At 54.0% G+C, this 21,316-nt stretch overlaps 1 protein-coding gene across 2 annotated transcripts in view; it reads left to right on the top strand.

Moving 5' to 3' along the window:
* The window catches only part of ITSN1 (intersectin 1), a 57,342-nt gene that overhangs the window by 26,677 nt on the left and 9,349 nt on the right, over positions 1–21,316 (top strand). Inside the window, exons 21-34 of one of the 2 annotated variants that reach the window (XM_078616205.1) lie at positions 339–547; positions 1,246–1,310; positions 1,446–1,508; positions 2,512–2,562; positions 3,463–3,629; positions 4,096–4,141; positions 4,261–4,382; positions 5,047–5,179; positions 8,808–8,999; positions 16,933–17,054; positions 18,143–18,249; positions 19,145–19,328; positions 20,259–20,357; positions 20,803–20,970. In XM_078616205.1, coding sequence (XP_078472331.1) covers positions 339–547; positions 1,246–1,310; positions 1,446–1,508; positions 2,512–2,562; positions 3,463–3,629; positions 4,096–4,141; positions 4,261–4,382; positions 5,047–5,179; positions 8,808–8,999; positions 16,933–17,054; positions 18,143–18,249; positions 19,145–19,328; positions 20,259–20,357; positions 20,803–20,970 — 1,728 coding nt within the window. Of the gene's footprint in view, positions 1–338; positions 548–1,245; positions 1,509–2,511; positions 2,563–3,462; positions 3,630–4,095; positions 4,142–4,260; positions 4,383–5,046; positions 5,180–8,807; positions 9,000–16,932; positions 17,055–18,142; positions 18,250–19,144; positions 19,329–20,258; positions 20,358–20,802; positions 20,971–21,316 lie in introns of both variants that reach the window. The other variant, XM_078616204.1, reaches the window with a different exon arrangement.

Below are 21,316 nucleotides of genomic sequence, written 5' to 3'. Positions count from 1 at the left end.
GAGTCTGAATGACAACCCCAGGCTTGGAGCGTCTTTTTAAGCTGGGTTGGAGGGGGGGAAGAGCGCCTTGACAAAATAATTTGCATATCAAGAGGAATTTAGCATATTTATGGGAAATGCTGGGGGGTTTCAAAGTCATATTATCAACAACACTACACAAACTCTCTCCTGAAGCCCTCTTGTGGCTCGCAGACCTCGACATTGGCATTCAGCACCTGATCATATTTCCACACGCAACAGTAGCGCTGTATGTACGTTGATACGAGTGTGTGTGTGTGTGTCATGCTTGCTCACACGTGTGTTCTCTCCGTGTGTATGTGTGTGCGCGCCGAGCGCAGGGAGAGCCGGTCGAGGGTGTGCAGGCTCAGGCCCTCTACCCGTGGCGTGCCAAGAAAGAGAACCACCTGAACTTCAACAAGGGCGACGTCATCTCGGTGCTTGAGCAGCAGGACATGTGGTGGTTCGGGGAGGCGCGCGGCGGCCAGAAGGGCTGGTTCCCCAAGTCCTACGTGAAACTCATCTCTGGACCCGTGCGTCGCGGGCTCAGGTGGGAACCCGTGGCGCCCCTGTGAACGGATCTCGCGCTAAGCTACGTCTGCGTGCTTTAAAAGATTTGCGCCGTTGGGTGAAGACTTTTTTACCGCTTTAATCTTTGACGCACCTGCTCAACGTTGCCTGCGTGGGCCCCCATACGCACTGAGCAGAATCTTGAGCTGTCAGCAACTACTCGTGTTGTCGCTTTGCCCTGCCTTACCGCTGATACCATTCCATCAGAACTGTTGCGTGGGGGTGTATGTACTATATCTGCGTGTGTGTGTCTTTGTGTGCTGGGAGCGGTGGCGCAGCGGTTAGTGCCCTGTGCTATGAACCTGGTGGCCCGAGTTCAATTCCCTCCCCAAGGTCGATTCAGCCTCACATTAGTACCTGGTGCAGTGTGTAAACCTCGCCACTAGAGAGGTAAAGGTGGCCAAGTGTGGTCCTGGCCACCCACCCCCGTGTGTGCCGTGCCAGCCTTCATAGGTGCTCACTTAACAGCACTTGCTATGCTAGGGATCTTGGTCTATGCATGTGAGTATACACATGCGTGTACGGGCAAATACTTGCATTGTGTGCATGTGGGTGTGAGTTTGCCACTTGACTGTGTGAGTTTGCATATCACGTTTGTATGTGTGTGAGCGTGTATACCGTGTGTGTCTGCAAGTGTGCAATTTCACGTGTGTGCGCGTATGTGTTTGTGCATCTCAGTGTGGAGTCAACCTCTTCGGATGGGTCCCAGCGCGGCCCATCTCCACGGCCCCCCATGCCTGAAGGTACCGCGTCCTTCGCTCGTCAAACCAAGCCCGTGTCGCCCCAAGCCAGTAGACTCAGCCCTCGCCCGTTTCCGCCAGCTGTGAGTGATGCCTCCTCTCATCTCCACGATATCCCCTCTCGTGGTTGTGAGACAGAAGCCAAGATGAAGTCACTTCCCACACGCCCTGCCCCGGCACCCCCGGCTTCCTCTGGCCAAGGTACCACCTGAAGCATGCCCAGCAGTTGACACACCCGGCACCTAACACACACACACACCGCCTGACACCCAGCAGCTGACGTATGTATATGTTGCACTTCTTTCGCACCATACGTAGCCAACCATGGTAATCGGAAGTGTGGGGGGGAGGTCGACCGACTCAACACAAACAGCAGTTCTAAAGAAATGCATTTAAAAGTTCATAGTTCCTAGTGGCTTCCTAATGTCAGATGTCAGAAGGAAGAGCATTCCAAACGGCCGCAGAAGCGCATCTGAAAGCGCGCAAATACGGTGACCGTCTTTGTTCGATGGCTAGCCAGAATCCGCTGATGACCGGAGTTCACGTGATGGTTAATGCTCCTTGATGAGATCAGGAAGGTGCTGTGGTTCGTTATTGGCAAGCACTTTGTGTGTAATGAGTGCGACCTTACGATGTATTCGTTCGGCAACCCGGAAGCCAATGCAGCTCGGCAAGCACTGGACGGACACGGTGGGATCTTGCAGAGGACCCGTTACGATACATGCCAAAGAACTTTGTACATGCTGCAGCTTGGTAATTTTTTTTCTAGCCGTTCCGTAAAGTAGTGAGTTGCAATGATCGAGCCTTGTCGATATACTATGCTACACGCCACCGTGTTGGCGATGTCACGACTCAATAGTGGTTGAAAGTGTCGTAGAGCCCTGATATGAAATTCGCAGGACCTGACTGTATTTTGTACGTGGTGATCAAACGACACAACTAATGACTGACACACCCAGTAGCTTTACACCATCATACCCACTCTTACCTCTACCCATCGCTGCTCAGATAATTGCATATCTCTGAATTGTACTGGATTAAATCAGGGATATCCTACTTGTCCGTGTTTGTTTGTTTGATATAAACAGTCAAGTGCAAGAGACTTGGTGAAGTTAGGCAATTTGACTGTGCAGGCTCCAGCTGTTCGTTCTGTGAGGCGTGGTGCTGCTGGTGATGCTGATGATGTTTTCACGTGTCCTCACAGGCTCCCCAGTGAGAAGTCGCCTGGCACCATCACCAGCACCACCTCAGGAAGGTGACCCAAACACCCAGCACAATCCACGCTGACCACACTGCAATACCCACTCTACCCACGCTACCCACGCTACCCACACTACCCACTCTACCCACACTATCCACACCGCACTGCTCACCAAGTCAAAAGTAATATGAGCATGCAAGCGGTGATTATCTCCTGTTTATAGCCCTGATCCAGTGATAGCAATTCCACATTCGTATGGTGGGGCGAGTCTATCAAAAGACAACCACTTTCAACTTCCCCACAATATGGTACTGGCCCCAGAGGGATGATGTGCAGAGTAAATTTTCTCACCATGAGCCAGTCACCACACAATACTGCCTCCGATCACCCACGCTATATGCACGTACACAACTGTTCAAACAGGGCAGAAGAAACGCAGTAAACAACACGAGACGGGTAAAGCACCGCAAACAAAATAATTGATTCTTGAATAGATCATGATGATTTACCGGTGGTTGGTGGAGGCTGAGAAGTTGTTACACCCGTGGTATTGGGCACGTAGGAGTGTGCGAGTGTGTGTGTGCACGCGTGGGGAGCGATAGTGTAGCGGTTAGCGCGCTGCGCTATGAACCCGGCGACCCGAGTTCGATTCCCGCTCACGGCCAACACGAGTGACGATTATCTGAACCGGTCCCGGGCCTCCCCTAGGTCGACTTAGCCTCAAATGAGTACCTGGTGCGGTGTGTAAACATCACCACTAGGGAGACAAAGGCGGTCGGGCGTGGTGCTGGCCACCCACCCCCTCGTGTACCGTTGCGGCCTTCATAGGTGCTCGATAACAGCACTTGCCCCTACAGTCTGTTAAGTCTATACGGGGGATCTTTATCTTTGTGTGTGCACGCGGGGACGTTCCGTGCTCACGCCGCCCCCCCACTGCTGCCGCTGCGTTTGCAGAGTTTGTGGCGCTGTACGCGTACGAGAGCGGAGAGCCGGGCGACTTGACGTTCGCGCAGGGCGACGTCATCGTGGTGACACGACGGGAGGGCGACTGGTGGACGGGCCAAATCGAGGGCCGCTCTGGGGTCTTCCCCTCCAACTACGTGCGGCCCAAGGACAGCGAGGTACACAGTGGCCTCTGGTTCATCATCGCCAGCGTTAACCGCCGTGTTTAACACCTTACAACTAAGGTTGAGAGCGTTTATGCATAATCTCTGGTCGTCTTTCTGTTGTCCTTTCATCCGACCAATTGCTAATTTCTCGGTCGGCTGATGATCCTAATTAGAGACTTACCGTTTTGAAATCTGGCCAAATTTCTGAAGGAATTGCCCAACACTTGGAGATTCGCTCAAAAACTAAAATGTGACCCACCTCTTAGTACCCAGTCTCTCGTCCGGCGCTGCTATCTGAGCCCCATTTTCTCATCACGGACGTACGGCTCCTCGTGTGCCTGGCGCAAGCGTTACCACCACGGCCATCACTAATTAATGCTTCCGAGGATAAACACGTGTTCGAAAGTGTTACAGGACCCATCGACGCGCATGTTTGTTTTGCCTGCCTCGTCTAATTGTTGTGTTTATTTCCGATCAGGCACCAGGCCAGGCTGGAAAGACCGGCAGCATGGGGAAGAAGCCAGGTGGGTTGGACTCTACTTTTTTTTTTTGGACTCTCGCTGCCCCACCAACTGACTCGGCAGTGACACGCTCTTGTGCGACGACGATCGCGTCCGTGCGCTCGCGTTTGTGTGTGCGACAGAGATTGCGCAAGTGGTGGCGTCGTACACCGCCACGGGGCCCGAGCAGCTCACCCTGTCGCCCGGGCAACTTATCCTCATCAGGAAGAAAGCGACAAACGGCTGGTGGGAGGGAGAGCTGCAGGCAAGTGCAGCACACACTCCCCTTGCCACTGCGCCGCTGGAACGTGCTTAAAAGCGTCGTTTGTGTGCGTTGTTCCTTCGTTTGTGTGCGTTGTTCCTCAATTCTTTTTTCCGTTTGCGCTTCCGGCGTCATGTCACGAGACAAAGTGTCGATGTGGAATTCTTACGGACGGGCATCACCCTCCCACCCCCCCACACCCCCCGGTTTAGAGAATGGACCACGGACATGGATGGCATGGAACTTCTTTTGAGATTCCTTTAAGTGGCCTCTGGTTCATTCAGTAGAGAGTAGCACCTTTCCACCCACCCTGCCAAAGCGAAATGTTCATCGCATGGCAATCAAAACCGTGCTTGTTGATTCTCACGGTTAGAATTCGGCCAAATTAGGTGCAGAACCAAATTCAACATGATGGGGGTTTTTTTTCGCAGTCCTTGGTGGACCGGGCTGAGGCCATCCGTTCTCTGCACTTGAGAATCTGGTCTGATCACGGGCGGCTGAAACCTGCGTTCGAACCCCCCAGGATCTCAGCGGTGCCAGCTCAGCATTCTGACCTCCTTGAGTCAGCCAGCCACTTACGCGCTCGCACTTGGCACGCGCTCGCCGCGCGGCGTGGCGGGGCGTGGGCGTGCGCGAGCGTTAACGGAGCTCCGATGCGCGTGTGCAGGCGCGGGGCAAGAAGCGCCAGATTGGGTGGTTCCCGGCAAATTACGTGAAGCTGCTGGGTCCGACGAGCGGCAAGTCGACTCCCGTCATGCCCAGCGAGGGGACCAAGTCGGTGCCATACACCACGCCTACCGGTACGCACGCACGCGCCCGCACACGCGGCGGTCACTTTGAGGCCACGAGAAATATGACGCGTACACAGGTCGCGTACGCGGTCACACGCGTACACAGGTCGCGCACGCGGTCACACGCGTACACAGGTCGCGCACGCGGTCACACGCGTACACAGGTCGCGTACGCGGTCACACGCGTACGCGGTCACACGCGTACACAGGTCGCGTACGCGGTCACACGCGTACACAGGTCGCGTACGCGGTCACACGCGTACGCGGTCACACGCGTACACAGGTCGCGTACGCGGTCACACGCGTACACAGGTCGCGTACGCGGTCACACGCGTACGCGGTCACACGCGTACACAGGTCGCGTACGCGGTCACACGCGTACACAGGTCGCGCACGCGGTCACACGCGTACACAGGTCGCGCACGCGGTCACACGCGTACACAGGTCGCGTACGCGGTCACACGCGTACACAGGTCGCGTACGCGGTCACACGCGTACACAGGTCGCGCACGCGGTCACACGCGTACACAGGTCGCGCACGCGGTCACACGCGTACACAGGTCGCGCACGCGGTCACACGCGTACACAGGTCGCGTACGCGGTCACACGCGTACACAGGTCGCGCACGCGGTCACACGCGTACACAGGTCGCGCACGCGGTCACACGCGTACACAGGTCGCGCACGCGGTCACACGCGTACACAGGTCGCGTACGCGGTCACACGTGTACACAGGTCGCGTACGCGGTCACACGCGTACACAGGTCGCGTACGCGGTCACACGCGTACACAGGTCGCGTACGCGGTCACACGCGTACACAGGTCGCGTACGCGGTCACACGTGTACACAGGTCGCGTACGCGGTCACACGCGTACACAGGTCGCGTACGCGGTCACACGCGTACACAGGTCGCGCACGCGGTCACACGCGTACACAGGTCGCGCACGCGGTCACACGCGTACACAGGTCGCGTACGCGGTCACACGCGTACACAGGTCGCGCACGCGGTCACACGCGTACACAGGTCGCGCACGCGGTCACACGCGTACACAGGTCGCGTACGCGGTCACACGCGTACACAGGTCGCGCACGCGGTCACACGCGTACGCGGTCACACGCGTACACAGGTCGCGCACGCGGTCACACGTGTACGCGGTCACACGCGTACACAGGTCGCGTACGCGGTCACACGTGTACACAGGTCGCGTACGCGGTCACACGCGTACACAGGTCGCGTACGCGGTCACACGTGTACACAGGTCGCGTACGCGGTCACACGCGTACACAGGTCGCGTACGCGGTCACACGCGTACACAGGTCGCGTACGCGGTCACACGCGTACACAGGTCGCGTACGCGGTCACACGCGTACACAGGTCGCGTACGCGGTCACACGCGTACACAGGTCGCGCACGCGGTCACACGCGTACACAGGTCGCGCACGCGGTCACACGCGTACACAGGTCGCGTACGCGGTCACACGCGTACACAGGTCGCGTACGCGGTCACACGCGTACACAGGTCGCGCACGCGGTCACACGCGTACACAGGTCGCGCACGCGGTCACACGCGTACACAGGTCGCGTACGCGGTCACACGCGTACACAGGTCGCGCACGCGGTCACACGCGTACACAGGTCGCGTACGCGGTCACACGCGTACACAGGTCGCGCACGCGGTCACACGCGTACGCGGTCACACGCGTACACAGGTCGCGCACGCGGTCACACGTGTACGCGGTCACACGCGTACACAGGTCGCGTACGCGGTCACACGTGTACGCGGTCACACGCGTACACAGGTCGCGCACGCGGTCACACGTGTACGCGGTCACACGTGTACACAGGTCGCGTACGCGGTCACACGCGTACACAGGTCGCGCACGCGGTCACACGCGTACACAGGTCGCGCACGCGGTCACACGCGTACGCGGTCACACGCGTACACAGGTCGCGCACGCGGTCACACGCGTACACAGGTCGCGCACGCGGTCACACGCGTACACAGGTCGCGTACGCGGTCACACGCGTACACAGGTCGCGCACGCGGTCACACGCGTACACAGGTCGCGCACGCGGTCACACGCGTACACAGGTCGCGCACGCGGTCACACGCGTACACAGGTCGCGCACGCGGTCACACGCGTACACAGGTCGCGTACGCGGTCACACGCGTACGCGGTCACACGCGTACGCGGTCACACGCGTACACAGTCAAGTTAGGCGCAGTTGCGCATGAACACGCGCACGGGAATGCGCACAGTTCCATATACAGTCACGCATAGTTGCAGTCACATGTACATTGTGGATGGGCACACGCACGCATTTTTACATGTGCACAATCACACATGCACAGTCACAGGTGCACATATTGTGTAGGCACATGAACATTGTCACAACAACAACAACAACCGCCATTCGCCACTAAGTGGCGGTGACGTCACCACGACGCTTGTGCCAGGCCATGTGCACCTTGAGGCCACGTGAAGTGTCGGACGCTCGCTGGCAGGAGGTCACGGGGCAGACCCAGCAGGTGCCACGGGTCGACTGACTGAGATGACCGAGATGACTGGCTGAACATTGTCACATACACAGTCGCACACACAAAAGACAAAGATCCCCTTTATAGGCATCACAGACTCTTCGGGCAAGTGCTGTTAGCGAGCACCTATAAAGGCTGGAACGCCACATGGGGTTGTGGGTGGCCAGCACTATGTCCGACCGCCTTTGTCTCTCCCGTGTTGATGTTTACACACCGCACAAGGCACTCATTTGAGGCTGAGTCGACATAGGGGATGCCCAGGACCGGTTCATATAATTGACCGTGATCGGGAATCAAACTCGTGTCACCGGGTTCATAGCGCAGCTCGCTAACCGTTGCACTACCACTCCCCCAACATATACACGCAATCAAATGCACTCAGACACAGGTGCACACGTGTACTCCGTGCGTGAGTCCACACTCATGCGTATGCCCAGAGAAATGTACTGCCTTTTTACACGCTTTTATTTAACTCACTTCGTCTGTTGTATCCTCAAAAAAGAAATATTGTAACTCAATTTTTACACACTTCCCAATGTGGTATCGACTGCAAACTTCGTATAGGTATGTCATACTGATGACAACACGATATTCTATCATTAAAAAATCCAAAACATATATTTTAAAAGTTTTACACACTTTTATTTAACTTCCTGTATGTGTTGTCGTATCCAAAAATATTGTAACTCAATTTCAACCGTATTCCCAATGTGGTATCGACTGCAAACTTCGTATAGGTGTGTCATACTGATGACAATACTATATTCTATCATTAAAAATAAAAAATATATATTTTTAAACGATCTTTTTTACGGCTCTAATTGTCGACGCTCAACTGACGTTGCCTGTAAATCACCACGTGGTCCCTGACGTCACGGCAAGCCTCGGGGAGCCACGCCCAGGGGCGGGGGATGTAGAAGGAGGGGAGGGGCGATGGGGGAAGGGGGTAGGAGGAGGGGCAGCTCGAACAGTACATTTCATTAAAGCGTATTTTTTTTTTAAGTATTTTAAAATATTTTATGGTGGTGGTGGTGGACGTTCTGGTCGTCCGCCTGGCTGAGGTTGCCCCCCCCCCACCCCCGCCCCGCATGTCACAGTGTGCCAGGTGATCGGCGTGTACGACTACGTGGCGCAGAACGAGGACGAGCTCTCCTTCTCCAAGGGGCAGCTCATCGGCGTGCTGAGCCGCAGCGACCCCGACTGGTGGAAGGGGGAACTCGGCGGCGCCGTGGGTCTCTTCCCCTCCAACTACGTCAAGCAGACGACCGACACCGACCCCAGCCAACAATGTGAGTCGGCGCACGCAGGACACGCGGCCCCGCGCGGGCCCTGGGGCCACTCTGCCTGAGCGACCTGCTCTCCCGGCAGTGAAATCTCGCTACTGTTGCACATGGGGGGCAACCCTGAGTTGTATTCTACTTTATAACCAAAGTACTTTACAAAAAAATCTGAAACGATGAGAGAAATTGCGAGAAAAGACGACAGGCAAGGACGCAAGAATGCCGTCCGCATCGTGCCACCGTGGTCTTTAAGCTTCTCAACCCTGCTGACGAGAGAAATCGGCAGTTTTTGTGTTCGCCTTCGCTCGATGAACTCACCGAGACATTTAATTTGGTCCACGGAGAGACCGCGCGTTGTGGGCGTCACGCCCGGCCCCCCCGACGCCACACAAGGTGACGTGTGCTGGTCCGCCTCAAGCGGTTTGCATGGCGGCATGGTCCTTAACCAATCAATGCGGAGCTATCACATTGCATTTGCTACGTTGAAAATGTAGAAGCGGCAACGTTGAACTGACACGTCACAGTCATATGAAGCACATTGTTTCAAATCTTTTAGCACCATTTTGTGTAGCAAATTAATCGGGTATTTTTTAACGAATAGGTGCTTGTGAAAAGGACAGGCATGTGACGAATGCTTTAGCGAGATTTCATTACCTCAAGTGGTGCCCAGGAGGAATGTGATTTTGGTGTGGCTTCTACTTTGACGACAACAACTTGCCATTACCTGCGCCGACCGGTCGTGGCGTCAGATCGCACTGCCTCATACGGCTGACAAAGGGGGCAAGCTGGGTGGTGGCTGAGATGTCAAGCACTTGACAGCACCACTGAGGTAGAGCACTAGCCCTGCCACTGTGGGCATGAATCCACTCAGTCACTTGAGATTGAACCAGACTCTCAAGTGCCATAAATTTAGATTTTTTCTGGTGTTTAATGTGGCCTCATGTAACACAGCACGGAGCAATAACGTGCTTACACAGCCCTGCCATCATTCAACTGCCGGATGAGGGCCTCCCCCACGCTGTGCCAGTCATAGGGGTTATTGAAAGCAGGGAGCATAGGCATGGGATTATAAAGGTACAGCACAAGAAAGGCTTAGCTACTGTCCTCTTTGCTGCCCCACCACGTAGCCGCACAGCAGGCTATGACAAGTGGTTATGCGCGGAGGTCGCCCATCCCGTGTAGATATGTTTAAATCGCGCAGTGAGTGCGGGATGCGCGCTGGTGCGTGTGACCGCGTGAATCGATGCTGTGTGCAGAGGTTGCGGTATTTGTAGTCGTTCAGTGATGGAGACACCGCTGTGAACTGCTGTGGCCTCCACTCTGTTTCCTAGCCAGCAGCAGCGCATTTGATGTGCGCCGGTTGGCTGCACCATGTAGGACTAGACACTCGCGGTGACTTGGGCGCTGGTCTTTGAAAAACGCTTCTCCAACTCCGGCTCACACTTGACTAAAATGCGCAGTAGTCATCCGGAAACGGAATTGATGTCACCCTGCGGCGAATGGGAAGGATTTTGGCCGTGTGCGCTTGGACATCTCCAGCCTGGACGGGCCGCAGTGATGCGAGGTGCTCCTGTAGGCTGTGCAGGAAGAATGGTGGTCAGTGAGTCTCCCCATGACAAATGCGTTCAGCACGCGGTTGTGCATGCCAACCAGACATTCCTCGTATCGGATTCTGTAATGTGCCTCCATTACAGTTGAATACATTTAACCAAGAGGGGTTAACAATCGCTGCTATGGTTGTAGATAATTGCGCTACACGCGAAATTAGTGATGGTGTGAACACTGGGGATACAGTCGTTGAGAAACTGAAGGCTGGGCTGGCAGCTGCTGGGCAATAGGGGCGGTCGTGGTGGATTCAGCCACTGAGCAGCGAAGGCCGTGGTGGCAGGGAGGGTGGCGTGAACACAGCTCGGCCACGCACCCCAGGGCCTCGTGGGACAGAACTCACTCCGTTGGGCACCACTCGGACGGAGAAAAATGACCGGCTCCTTTCCTACAACCTGAACGGCACCAAATCATGTGGGTTGCTGTCACACGAGGGGTGGCAGCACGAATAGCCGGCTTGGATTTTGTTTTTGTTATTAATTTTGTTTTGCGCTTCCATCCACGTGTGTGTGCTCACGCCGGGGTCTGTTTATTGCAACGTGTGATGGCCTGCGTCGATTTCCTGTGCCGAGTTGTTGACAGTGGTGGATCTACACAGGGCGTCCTACAGAGGGGAGACCTCTTAACTTCTTCTTGGTTCTTTCGGTAAAGTCACGTAGAAGGGAAATAATAAAATAATAAAAATAAAACATAATAAAATAATTCGTACAACGTTTCGGCCACAACGCAAGCAGCCGTCCTCAGACGCTGTCTCAGGGAGACCTGGTCTTCACCTGAGGACGGCTGCTTGCGTTGTGGCCGAAACGTCGTGAGAATTATTTTCTCATGTTTTATTTTTATTATTTCCCTTCTTCGTGACTTTACCGAAAGAACCAAGAAGATGAATCCCTGCAGTCACGAAAGCTTTAAATCGAAACCTCTTAACTTGTTTCTGCTGCAGCCTAAGTCCCAGTGCACTGCAGAGCTATTGCTATTCACGGCTCTGCAATGCTGGTGGAGAACCTTCGTATATCTATATTCTTAGGTTCTTTCGGTAAAGTCACGTAGGTAAAAAATTAAAATTAATAAAAGTAAAATAAAAATTTAATAAAAATCACGTCGTTTCGGAGGCAACACAAGCTTCCGTCTTCAGGTGGAACCGTCACAGCACGATTGCTGTATCAAGTAAATGAGAGATTCTAAGAGATACTACCCCGTATATACTGGTGCTGTGACGGATGCACCTGAAGACGGAAGCTTGTGTTGCCTCCGAAACGTCGTGATTTTTATTTTAATTTTACTTTTATTAATTTTAATTTTTTACTTACGTGACTTTACCGAAATAACCTAAGAATATGAATACTTGCAGTCACGAAAGCTTCAAACCTTCGTAGATCTGTCTGGGCTGGTGGGGTGGGTGGGGGGAGTGGTTGGGTTTGTGGTTGCAGTTGTTAGTGAGAGTGCGGCACTGTGGCGCACCCAGCCAAACATTTTGGAGGCAGGCAAGTTGCAATACAAAGTCACATAAATTACGTTTTAATTAACGTTGAATATGAAATATGCATCAATAATTATTCATTATTTGCTTACAGCTTTAGATTAATAGAAATACTCCAAGATGGGGCTCTGAATCTTTGAGAGTGGGGAGCAGAACTGCCCCTTCTGCCCCTGCCCCCCCTGGGTGCGCCTCTGGTGCTGCGTGCGTGTCGGTACGTCCGTGAGCGCGCACGAGTGTTGTACATGTGCATCCTGCCCCTGCTTGGTTTGGCTCATGATTTTTATTTGCTTATTTCTCTTTGTGTTCTCCTTCTCTCTAGGACCATGTTTGTGTCCCCTCTCCCCTGCCCGCGCGTCCGTCCACCCGTCTACCCGCCCGCCGCAAAGAGACCCACTATATCCCCATTTCACTGCCACCGGATTGGTTGCCTGGCCTTTAAACTGAGAGCAGCAGCAGCAGCAGCAGCATCAGCCCTTGTGATTTGCTGACGGGGAAGTCCGGGGAGCAGCTCTGGGACGATGCATATGATGCTGTGCTGTTGCAGCACAGAGACATAGTGGGTCTTTTTGTGACGGCCCCTCCCCCGTCTGTCCACTCATTACCAGTATCTGAATGTATCTCTTTTCAAAATGAATCGTAATAAGAACAAAAAAATCATCGGAAATGCATTTTGCTTTTTTGCTAAAGCCTTTCTCCCATTTTAAATTTGTATAGACTTAGCACACGAGTTGGTGACCACCGAGGATACGTTTCAGAAAGACCCACTGTACGTTGGCGTTTAGTCTCCATGTTGATCGCGTCCTTTGCTTGCCGATGTGTTCACTGACGTGCTTCGAGGTACCGTGCCGCCGTTCTCTCTGCGCTGCCGCCGTCGCCGCTGTCGCGCTCGCGTCGTCGTCGTGCTTGCGCTGCGCACCATCGGCCACACGGGCGGCTTTCACTGCCGCTGGCGATGAGCGGATAGCATCGCCGGGCCCTGGGAGCGAGCCGCCACGCAGCGGTTTACAGTGATTGGTACGAGTTGCTTGCTCGCTCGCTCGCTCCATGAAGCGCGTTTCACCGCCTCGACAGCTCGGAGGCAGAGGCATGCGCTCGGGGCCAAACGCGCAGTGCGCAGCCCCCCGTAGAGAAATTCTCATGGATGTTCTGATGATCGGTTAGAACATCTGATCGGCCGCCGGTGTTCTGATAACGCACGTACCTAATGTGCCTCATCTGCGAGGCTCGTGCTGAAGCCGTGCGCCGATGGAGGGGGAGGGGAGTGACCTCTTGCATATCGAGGAGCTGGTTCGGCATGTGGCGATGTTACCGCCAGATTAAGTTGGCTAGAGTCAGACTTGCGCCGCCCTCTCCTTTCGTGACTCGTAGCCAGCGCCCGACATCGGGCCGCGTCAACAAGCGTTGTGTGGCGACGCACACACACGCGCGCGCGCGCGCCTCCAGTTTTGCATGAGTGTCATTTTTATCTCGTTTCGAAAAAGAAAAAAACCCAAAAAGAAGAAAAAAAACGTTTCAATGATTGTACCTTCAGTAAAACACGTGGCTATGTAGGAGTGGGATGAATGTGGCTGCACACAACGGCGGGCTATGGTGACGGTATAGGGAGGAACACTGGGCGGTGGGAGAAGTGGCAGCAGAAGGGCCCTGACGATTTCCGTTCGGTATCGCAGACACTCGACTCGTGTTCTCACACATGGCCCCAGTGCCACATTGGTTTGACCGCCTGCATCATTTCTTATCATCTGATGTAGCCAGCGCAGCCAGGCTGCTGGTAAGGGATGGGGGGAAAAAAGTCAATCGATATTGCTGAGGATGCCTAGGCGTTGACTTGTGATGATGGAATGTATAACAAGTGCTTTCCAACGAAGAGGCTGGGCTTGATCTCTCCGTTAGGTGTTATCCGCATCAGGTGCTGTTCGGATGCGGCGCTGTGGTGTCCGGCTCAATCTTAGCATCGGTGCAGCCAATTTGGCTCCCTGCCACCGTGAGGGTGGTTTTAGCACTGTGGCCTTCCCGGCTGTTGGCTGCGTGCAGGGTAGAGGTGGTGGGTCACCAATGACTGCACAACAACAAAAAAAAACCCCATTGCATTAAGTTTGGGACTGCATCTCTTTGGACAACATCCCAGCTCTGAGATTAAACTTTTAGTTGGACTTGCACAACGAGCCTCACCCTAATATGCAGAGCAAGTGAATAAAAAAAAGTGCTGCTCCCCCTAACCGTGTAGGACAATGAGGTAACTTGAAGGGATCTCGGAGGTAGTTTTGTGATGTCCACTTCTGTGGTCGTTCTCTCTCTAGTCTCTCTAGCGAACGGTTGCTCTGCAGTGCGAGGAATCCGAATCGATGCTCGGTCGCGTGAGCACAAAACCTCCCCTCCCCAGCTGTGTAGGCACACACACACGCGCGTGCTCTCCCAGAGTTGGGGCAACGGCACACAAATGCGTCTCGCAAGCGTTACTACAATTGGCCCCCATGTGTGATTGCACAAACGTTCGTTAATATGGTGCTCTGGGGACGTTTGTGAGTCCACGTTGGCAAGCGAGATTTTTTTTGTGTCTTAGCTTGCTCGATGCCCGTGCAACAACACTAAAGCTTTGTTCACTACGAACACTTTAACGTCTCTGCTGTTGCCTTGAGAGTGTCAATATGCTGGCCCTGCGCTGTCAGAGCCGTGCCCGGCATCGGGCCGATGAATCCAAGTACACTACAGTGTTACTGCCAAGGGGTTGCGCCCTGCTCGTCAACCTGTGAGTGCCCTCGCACGCCCTCGATAAACGCTCTCTTGTAAAATTCGATTTGGGTTGGGATGCGACGAATCACAGCGGCAGCGCGGAGGTGCGTCCGATGGGAACCCCCCCCCCGCAGTTTACATGCACAGTGTTTCGACGCAGGAATTCGGTGTCCGTGTCGCCAAGGGTCACACGTCCTTTGCCCCCCCACCCACCCCCCCACGTGTCGCGCGTGTAATGCATCGCTTAGAATAAGCCCTGCGCACGCCCGAGACCACAGCGTTACTTTAAGGGGAAACTTGTATTCTTTTGTGTGAGCCTATGTCGAGGGCTTACATTTGCAAGCTGACTACAGCTACAGTATTACTGCACACGCATTAGTTTAAATGTTGCAAAATTGCTATTAAATAATCATAACGATGAAAACACGTGCTTGGAGTGTCCAATTAAACATTGTTGTCCGTCGATCCTGATGCAGAAAGTCTACTTACATAGATCGGTGATTGTCATGTATTTTCTATGCGGTGACATAACCTGTTGGCACATGTTATGAGTAAAACAAATGGTGGATCTGTATTCATACATTGTATAACATTAAAGAAATTATTGCTTAAAACTATTAAAGGTTATATAACAAGATCCTGCACACAGTGTCTTTTGTGTATCGACGGGCGCGGAGGCGGCCACGGTAGTACCGCCAGTTGCATTGTGGGTAGAGCTGGTCTGCAATCCGATTGCTCGCGTAATCGATTCCTCTGCCGATTACTCGACTGATTGGATAACAGAAAAAAAAAATCTGGCCGGGGGGGGGAGCCACCCCTTCTCACATGTGCCACTGGATGGGAAATGATGGGTGGGGCTTGGTGACGTCATCATCTGTCACGTCACGTTCGGTGTGGCTTTTTGGAGGGGTTTCCGGCCTTCTTGAGGTGTTGGGATGCCCGCTATACGTAAAGGGGGTCCAGGTAATAGGCCACAATAAAAAATAATCGAGTTTGATTTGCCGTGGAACCAGCTGTACTTGAGAATAAATTGTGCGACTTACGGGACAAATTTCCCATTCGACATTTAAACCACGAGACCTCAGCATTGTTATTGACAAAAATTGAATCGAAGCATTTTAAGAGTAAATGGGATTTTTTTAAAATTTAAATCTCGTGATTTGCAGGTGCAATATTTTGTTGTTCATTTAAAAAAAAACAAAGAGAGCTGACGTGGCAGATGTGGGGCCTGGGTGGTGATGTGCGAGCGAGCAGGTGGTCTTGTGAATGGGAAGAGACGGTGAGTACGCGGTCTCGGCAGTGCATGGCTTGCAACACGGTCGGTGAGCGAAGAGCTGATCCTGGGAGATGGGAGGACGGGGGATGCAGACAGGGAACCTTTGGCATGGAAACAGGATCAGTGAGCCCAGCCTGCCGTAGACCAATGTGATTTGATATTGTCATCATGCCACCATTGATGTTATTTTAAGATCATTATCACACCCGATAACCAATAGGAGTATAAGGATGTGCTGCTGTTTCCGCGGTGTGGACTGTGTAGACAGCCGCAGTTGTAAGACCCTTGGCAGATGAGATATGGGGGGGGGGGGACACGGGCTGACCCACTCGAGTGGCAGGTGTCACCACGAGGGCTTGACAACGCTGCCCTTGGGCCCTGGACCCTTGGGGCTGAGTCATGGGGGGACGTAGGAGCGTGCGTGTGCACGCAGAGACCCATTTGACCTCGCCTCGGTGAAGTCGGCCTCACGTCGCTTGTGTACTTTACTGCGGCGATAGATGCTGGCCCATGTGTTTTCTCATTGGAGTCCACGTGTCACCGATAGCATACCCAGAGGTTCCTCTGTACGTGTTGGTGTGCGTGCGTGCGTGTCTACGTATGTCCGTGTGTGCGTGTGTGTCTGTGTGGGATACCCTAGGTCTGTAGGTCGACTCGGCCTTAAATGACTACATTGCGCTGTGCGTATGCATCAGCGCCGCGGAGGCAAATGTGGCTGGGCGTAGTGCTGGCCACATCACCCCCTTCGTGTGCCATGCTGACCTTAATAGGTGCTCACCCTTAGCACTGTCCTTGGCAGTCTGTTAAAGGCTACACGACGGAGGGTCTGCATGTGTTGTGCGTGCGTGCAGGGTGCGCCGACCTCCACGCCCTCGACAGCCTGCCGCCAGCGGAGCGCAAGCGGCAGGGATACATCCACGAGCTCATCCAGACGGAGGAGAACTACATGAGCGACCTGACTCTGGTCACCGAGGTAGAGACGGCGCCACAGGACGGCGCTGGGCGTGCGGGCCGGGCTGTTGCGCTGAGGGTCGGGGTGAAAGGGCGCGGCGGTTTCGTTTTCCGTAGTGGCGCAATATTGGACGCTGAGATCGGCTGTCTGGCAAGGACTTTGCGTCTTGTGTTTCCAGGACAGTTTGTTGGCTCTGTAATCAATTAAGCCAGATTTGTTTAAAAGTTATAACTCTGGGAAGGTCCGTTAAGCCTAAAAGACCGGTGACACGAGTTCCATTCCCGCTCCCAGTCAACACCAGTGACGATTATTTGAACCGGTGCTGGGCCTCTCCTAGGTCCACTCGGCCTCAAATTAGTACCTAGTGCAGATAGAGGTGGCTCAGCGGGAGAGCGTGCAGATCGAAGTTGCCGGGTTCCCAGTTAAAATCTTGGTTTGAGGTCGACTCGGCCGATAATTCCTCCCGAGTCAGTCAATGAGTACCACTTCATGGGGATGTCAGCAGTGGTTGTCCTGTGGATAGACCCACCCCTACCATAGCAACGTGTAAAGTACCACTGGCTCAGGGCTGTAAGCAGGAGATCGGCATCGATACCTTAATGCTCTTCTTGGTTCTTTCGCTAAAGTCACGTAGAAGGGAAGTATTTTATTATGTTTTATTTTTATTATTTTATTACTTCCCTTCTACGTGACTTTACCAAAAGAACCAAGAAGATGAATCCCTGCAGTCACGAGAGCTTTAAATCGAAACCTTAATGCTCATTTGAGCGGAAAATCTCTTTGGCAGAGGAAAGATGATCCTTCGTGTGGCCACCGCACGTCTGCACGTAGCACTGCCTGTGGCATAGTTGGATAGCAGGGAACTCATGCCCAGGGGTGGTACTAAACGTGCCGCGCTTGGCTTTGATCGTAATCGTAACAACATTGCCTTTCGTTTGCTTTTGTCGCACGTTACACGAATTGGAACGTCTGCGTGCAAGTAGACGTCATCTCGTAACCATCCCGCAGCGGTCCCTTCGCTGCCCGAGTGTGCCGCGTCGCTGTGTCGAGTTGCAGAGCTCACCCCGAGATAATTTCCGCCAATTGTTGCGAACGCCGCGTTGCCGCAGGTGTTCCAGAAGCCCATGGCAGAGTCGGGCAGTCTCACCGAGGAGGAGATGGCGATGATATTCGTCAACTGGAAAGAGCTCATCATGTGCAACATAAAGCTGCTCAAGTGAGGACGTGCTCACGCGCAGTCATTTCACCGCTCAGCCGGTCACCCACACGGACCGCTTATCTGACCGCTGACCCGACTGGTGGCCTCGCCGATGACCTGACCGCTAACCCGACCACTAATTTTTATCGCTCACCGATACACGAATTCAACCACGAGCCAAAACTGCGACCGAGATCACGTGCTCCTTAGGTGCAGGTGAGTAAGGCACAGATGAATGAATGAAGCACAGGTGCGTGAGATGGCGGTGAATGAATGAATGAAGAGTGCGTGAGTAAATTAATTAATGATTGAGCGAGTAAGTTCAGTTCATCAGTTCCGTTCATTTATTTGTTATAACCCTGTGAGCCATGCGGCTCTTGACTCGGGTGCAACCGCAACAAACAAAAACACGAACAAGAAACATCTTAAAGTGACTACGCGCAACAGAAAAATCCAGGAAAAAACAGCAAAGTCTTCCAGAAAAAGCAGCGTATTTCAACGCTGTGTGGAAAAATCCCAGTGGGATGCAAGTCAAACAACAACAACCACAAGACAATTTAGATTAAAGTTATCAGTCTAACTCTGTACTACAACAAACAAATATGGCTAAACCAAAACGTTTTCGAAATCACCAAAATAAAGCCATAAAAACAATGTAACAGTGGTCATAGGAACTGTGATTCAAATTTAACAATAAACGATATACATAACATGTACGACCAAACTTTGCAGCCATAGCCGGCAGCATGAGTAGGTGAGTGAGTAAACGAGTTAATGAGTGAACTCATTAACGAGTGAGATCTTGGTGCGTGAATGAGCGAGAAGCACCCAAGTGAGTGACCGAATAAACGAGCGATTATGCATGAGCGAGGCAGGTGCCTGCAGCATCACCGCCCGCCCCCTCCTCTCTCAGGGCTCTGCGCGTAAGGAAGAAGATGTCAGGGGAGCGGATGCCGGTGCAGATGATTGGGGACATCCTCACCGCGCAGCTTCCGCACATGCAGCCGTACATCCGCTTCTGCAGCTGCCAGCTCAACGGGGCGACGCTGCTGCAGCACAACACGGACGAGCAGCCCGAGTTCAAGGACTCCCTCAAGGTGTGGGCGACGTTGGGGGGGGGGGGGGTGGGGGAGGAGGCGGTGGACGCCGGGATGTGGACGGAGGTTGAGGAGCAGCTCGGGCGATGCAGGGCGGCTCGGTGCTGTAACTCGCAGATCGGAGGGCATTTGGTGCCGGGGTGGCTCAAAGAGGTTGGGGAAACTTAGCCAGAGCACCGCTGCGATGCTGGGTCTGACGCTGGGCTCTTTAGCTGCCTTTGATCAAGCCGGGTCTCAAGTGTAGTGAGTTGATGATGGTTGCAACCCAGTCACACAAACAAACAAAAAACCTTGATCACATTCAGTTTGGTTCTGCACTTTGAATAAATTTCAGTTCTGAAAAAAAGAAAATCGGTTTGACCGTCATCTGACGAACATTACTGTCGGTGGAGGAGCAGTTTTCTAAAGTGCTGCCCTTCCTCCTGTGGGGAACAGAGGTCACTTGAAGCGATGCCGGGGTTATCTCTGTGACATCTGCTTCTGCGGGCCGTTTCTGTTCATACCGAGGGTTGCGCTGCTCTTCGAGAGTTCCGACCGCACTCTTAGTCTCCTGACTGAGCTGGCACAACGCGGCGACGGTGCGGAAGGGAGGCGCTGCCGGGAGCATCGGCGACGCACGTCTCGGGCATGGGGACCCGTGCATCGATTTGTCGATGAAACTCGATTCACGATCTCACTTATATATGTATGCTGAACTTCTTTCGCACCGTACGTAGCCAACCGTGATAATCGGGAGGTGCGGTTGAAGGACCACAAACCAAACAATAATCGGTTCTAAAGGAATGAGACTTCAATCTAGAGAATCGATTGCGATATGATGCTGTCATTTGCCGTGTGTCATCACTTCTCACGTGTTTTAATCCGGTAATGAGCGCGGAGTCGGCGGATCCGTGTTTCCGGCACTGACGCCGGCTCTGTTGCCGATTGCAGAAATTGGCGATGGATCCACGCTGCAAAGGGATGCCTCTGTCAAGTTTCCTGCTCAAGCCCATGCAGAGAATCACGCGGTACCCGCTCATCATCAAAAACGTGCGTTGCCGCCCCTTCCCTCACAGCTGCGGTGCGTGCTCGAACCCCTTGCTCACAGCAGTCCCCCCGGTCCTACCCACACCCCCCTTAGCCGTTGTGTTGTGTTCTGTCCTCCCACTGTTAGAAATGTGCAATCCACTCCTCGCACTCTTCACTGCTCGCCCCTCTTCTCTCACCCCTCCTCACCGCGTGCGAGATCATGGGGGACACACCACTCGCCGCTCACCTCTCGCCCGACTCTCCCCCCTCTTCTTCCTGCTCTCACCCCTTGCAGCAACAACAACAACAAAAACCGCCATTCGCCACTAAGTGGCGGTGACGTCACCACGACGCTTGTGCCAGGCCATGTGCACCTTGAGACCACGTGAAGTGTCACCCCTTGCACCCCTCTTAACACCACCGTCGCCCCCATCACCTCCCTCACCTCTCCGCCCTCCCGGGCCAGATCCTGGAGAACACAGGGGTGGAGCACCCCGACCACGCTCACCTGCGCTCGGCACTGGAGAAGGCGGAGGAGCTGTGCTCGCAGGTGAACGAGGGAGTGCGGGAGAAGGAGAACTCGGATCGGCTCGAGTGGATCCAGGCGCACGTGCAGTGCGACGGCCTCTCTGAGGTGCCTCCCCACACTCGCACAGAGACCCGCACACTCGCACAGAGACCCGCAGACTCGCACAGAGACCCGCAGACTCGCACAGAGACCCGCAGACTCGCACAGAGACCCGCAGACTCGCACAGAGACCCGCAGACTCGCACAGAGACCCGCAGACTCGCACAGAGACCCGCACACTCGCACAGAGACCCGCAGACTCGCACAGAGACCCGCAGACTCGCACAGAGACCCGCAGACTCGCACAGAGACCCGCAGACTCGCATAGAAACCCGCATCCTCACACAAACCACCCGCAGACTCGCACAGAGACCCGCAGACTCGCACAGAGACCCGCAGACTCGCACAGAGA

The sequence above is a fragment of the Lampetra planeri genome, chromosome 50 (genome assembly GCF_965212315.1).
Source record: "Lampetra planeri chromosome 50, kcLamPlan1.2.h2, whole genome shotgun sequence".
Classification (NCBI taxonomy): Eukaryota; Metazoa; Chordata; class Hyperoartia; order Petromyzontiformes; family Petromyzontidae; genus Lampetra; species Lampetra planeri.
Note: the sequence above shows the minus strand (reverse complement) of the source record. Positions and strands in the feature narration are given on the sequence as shown.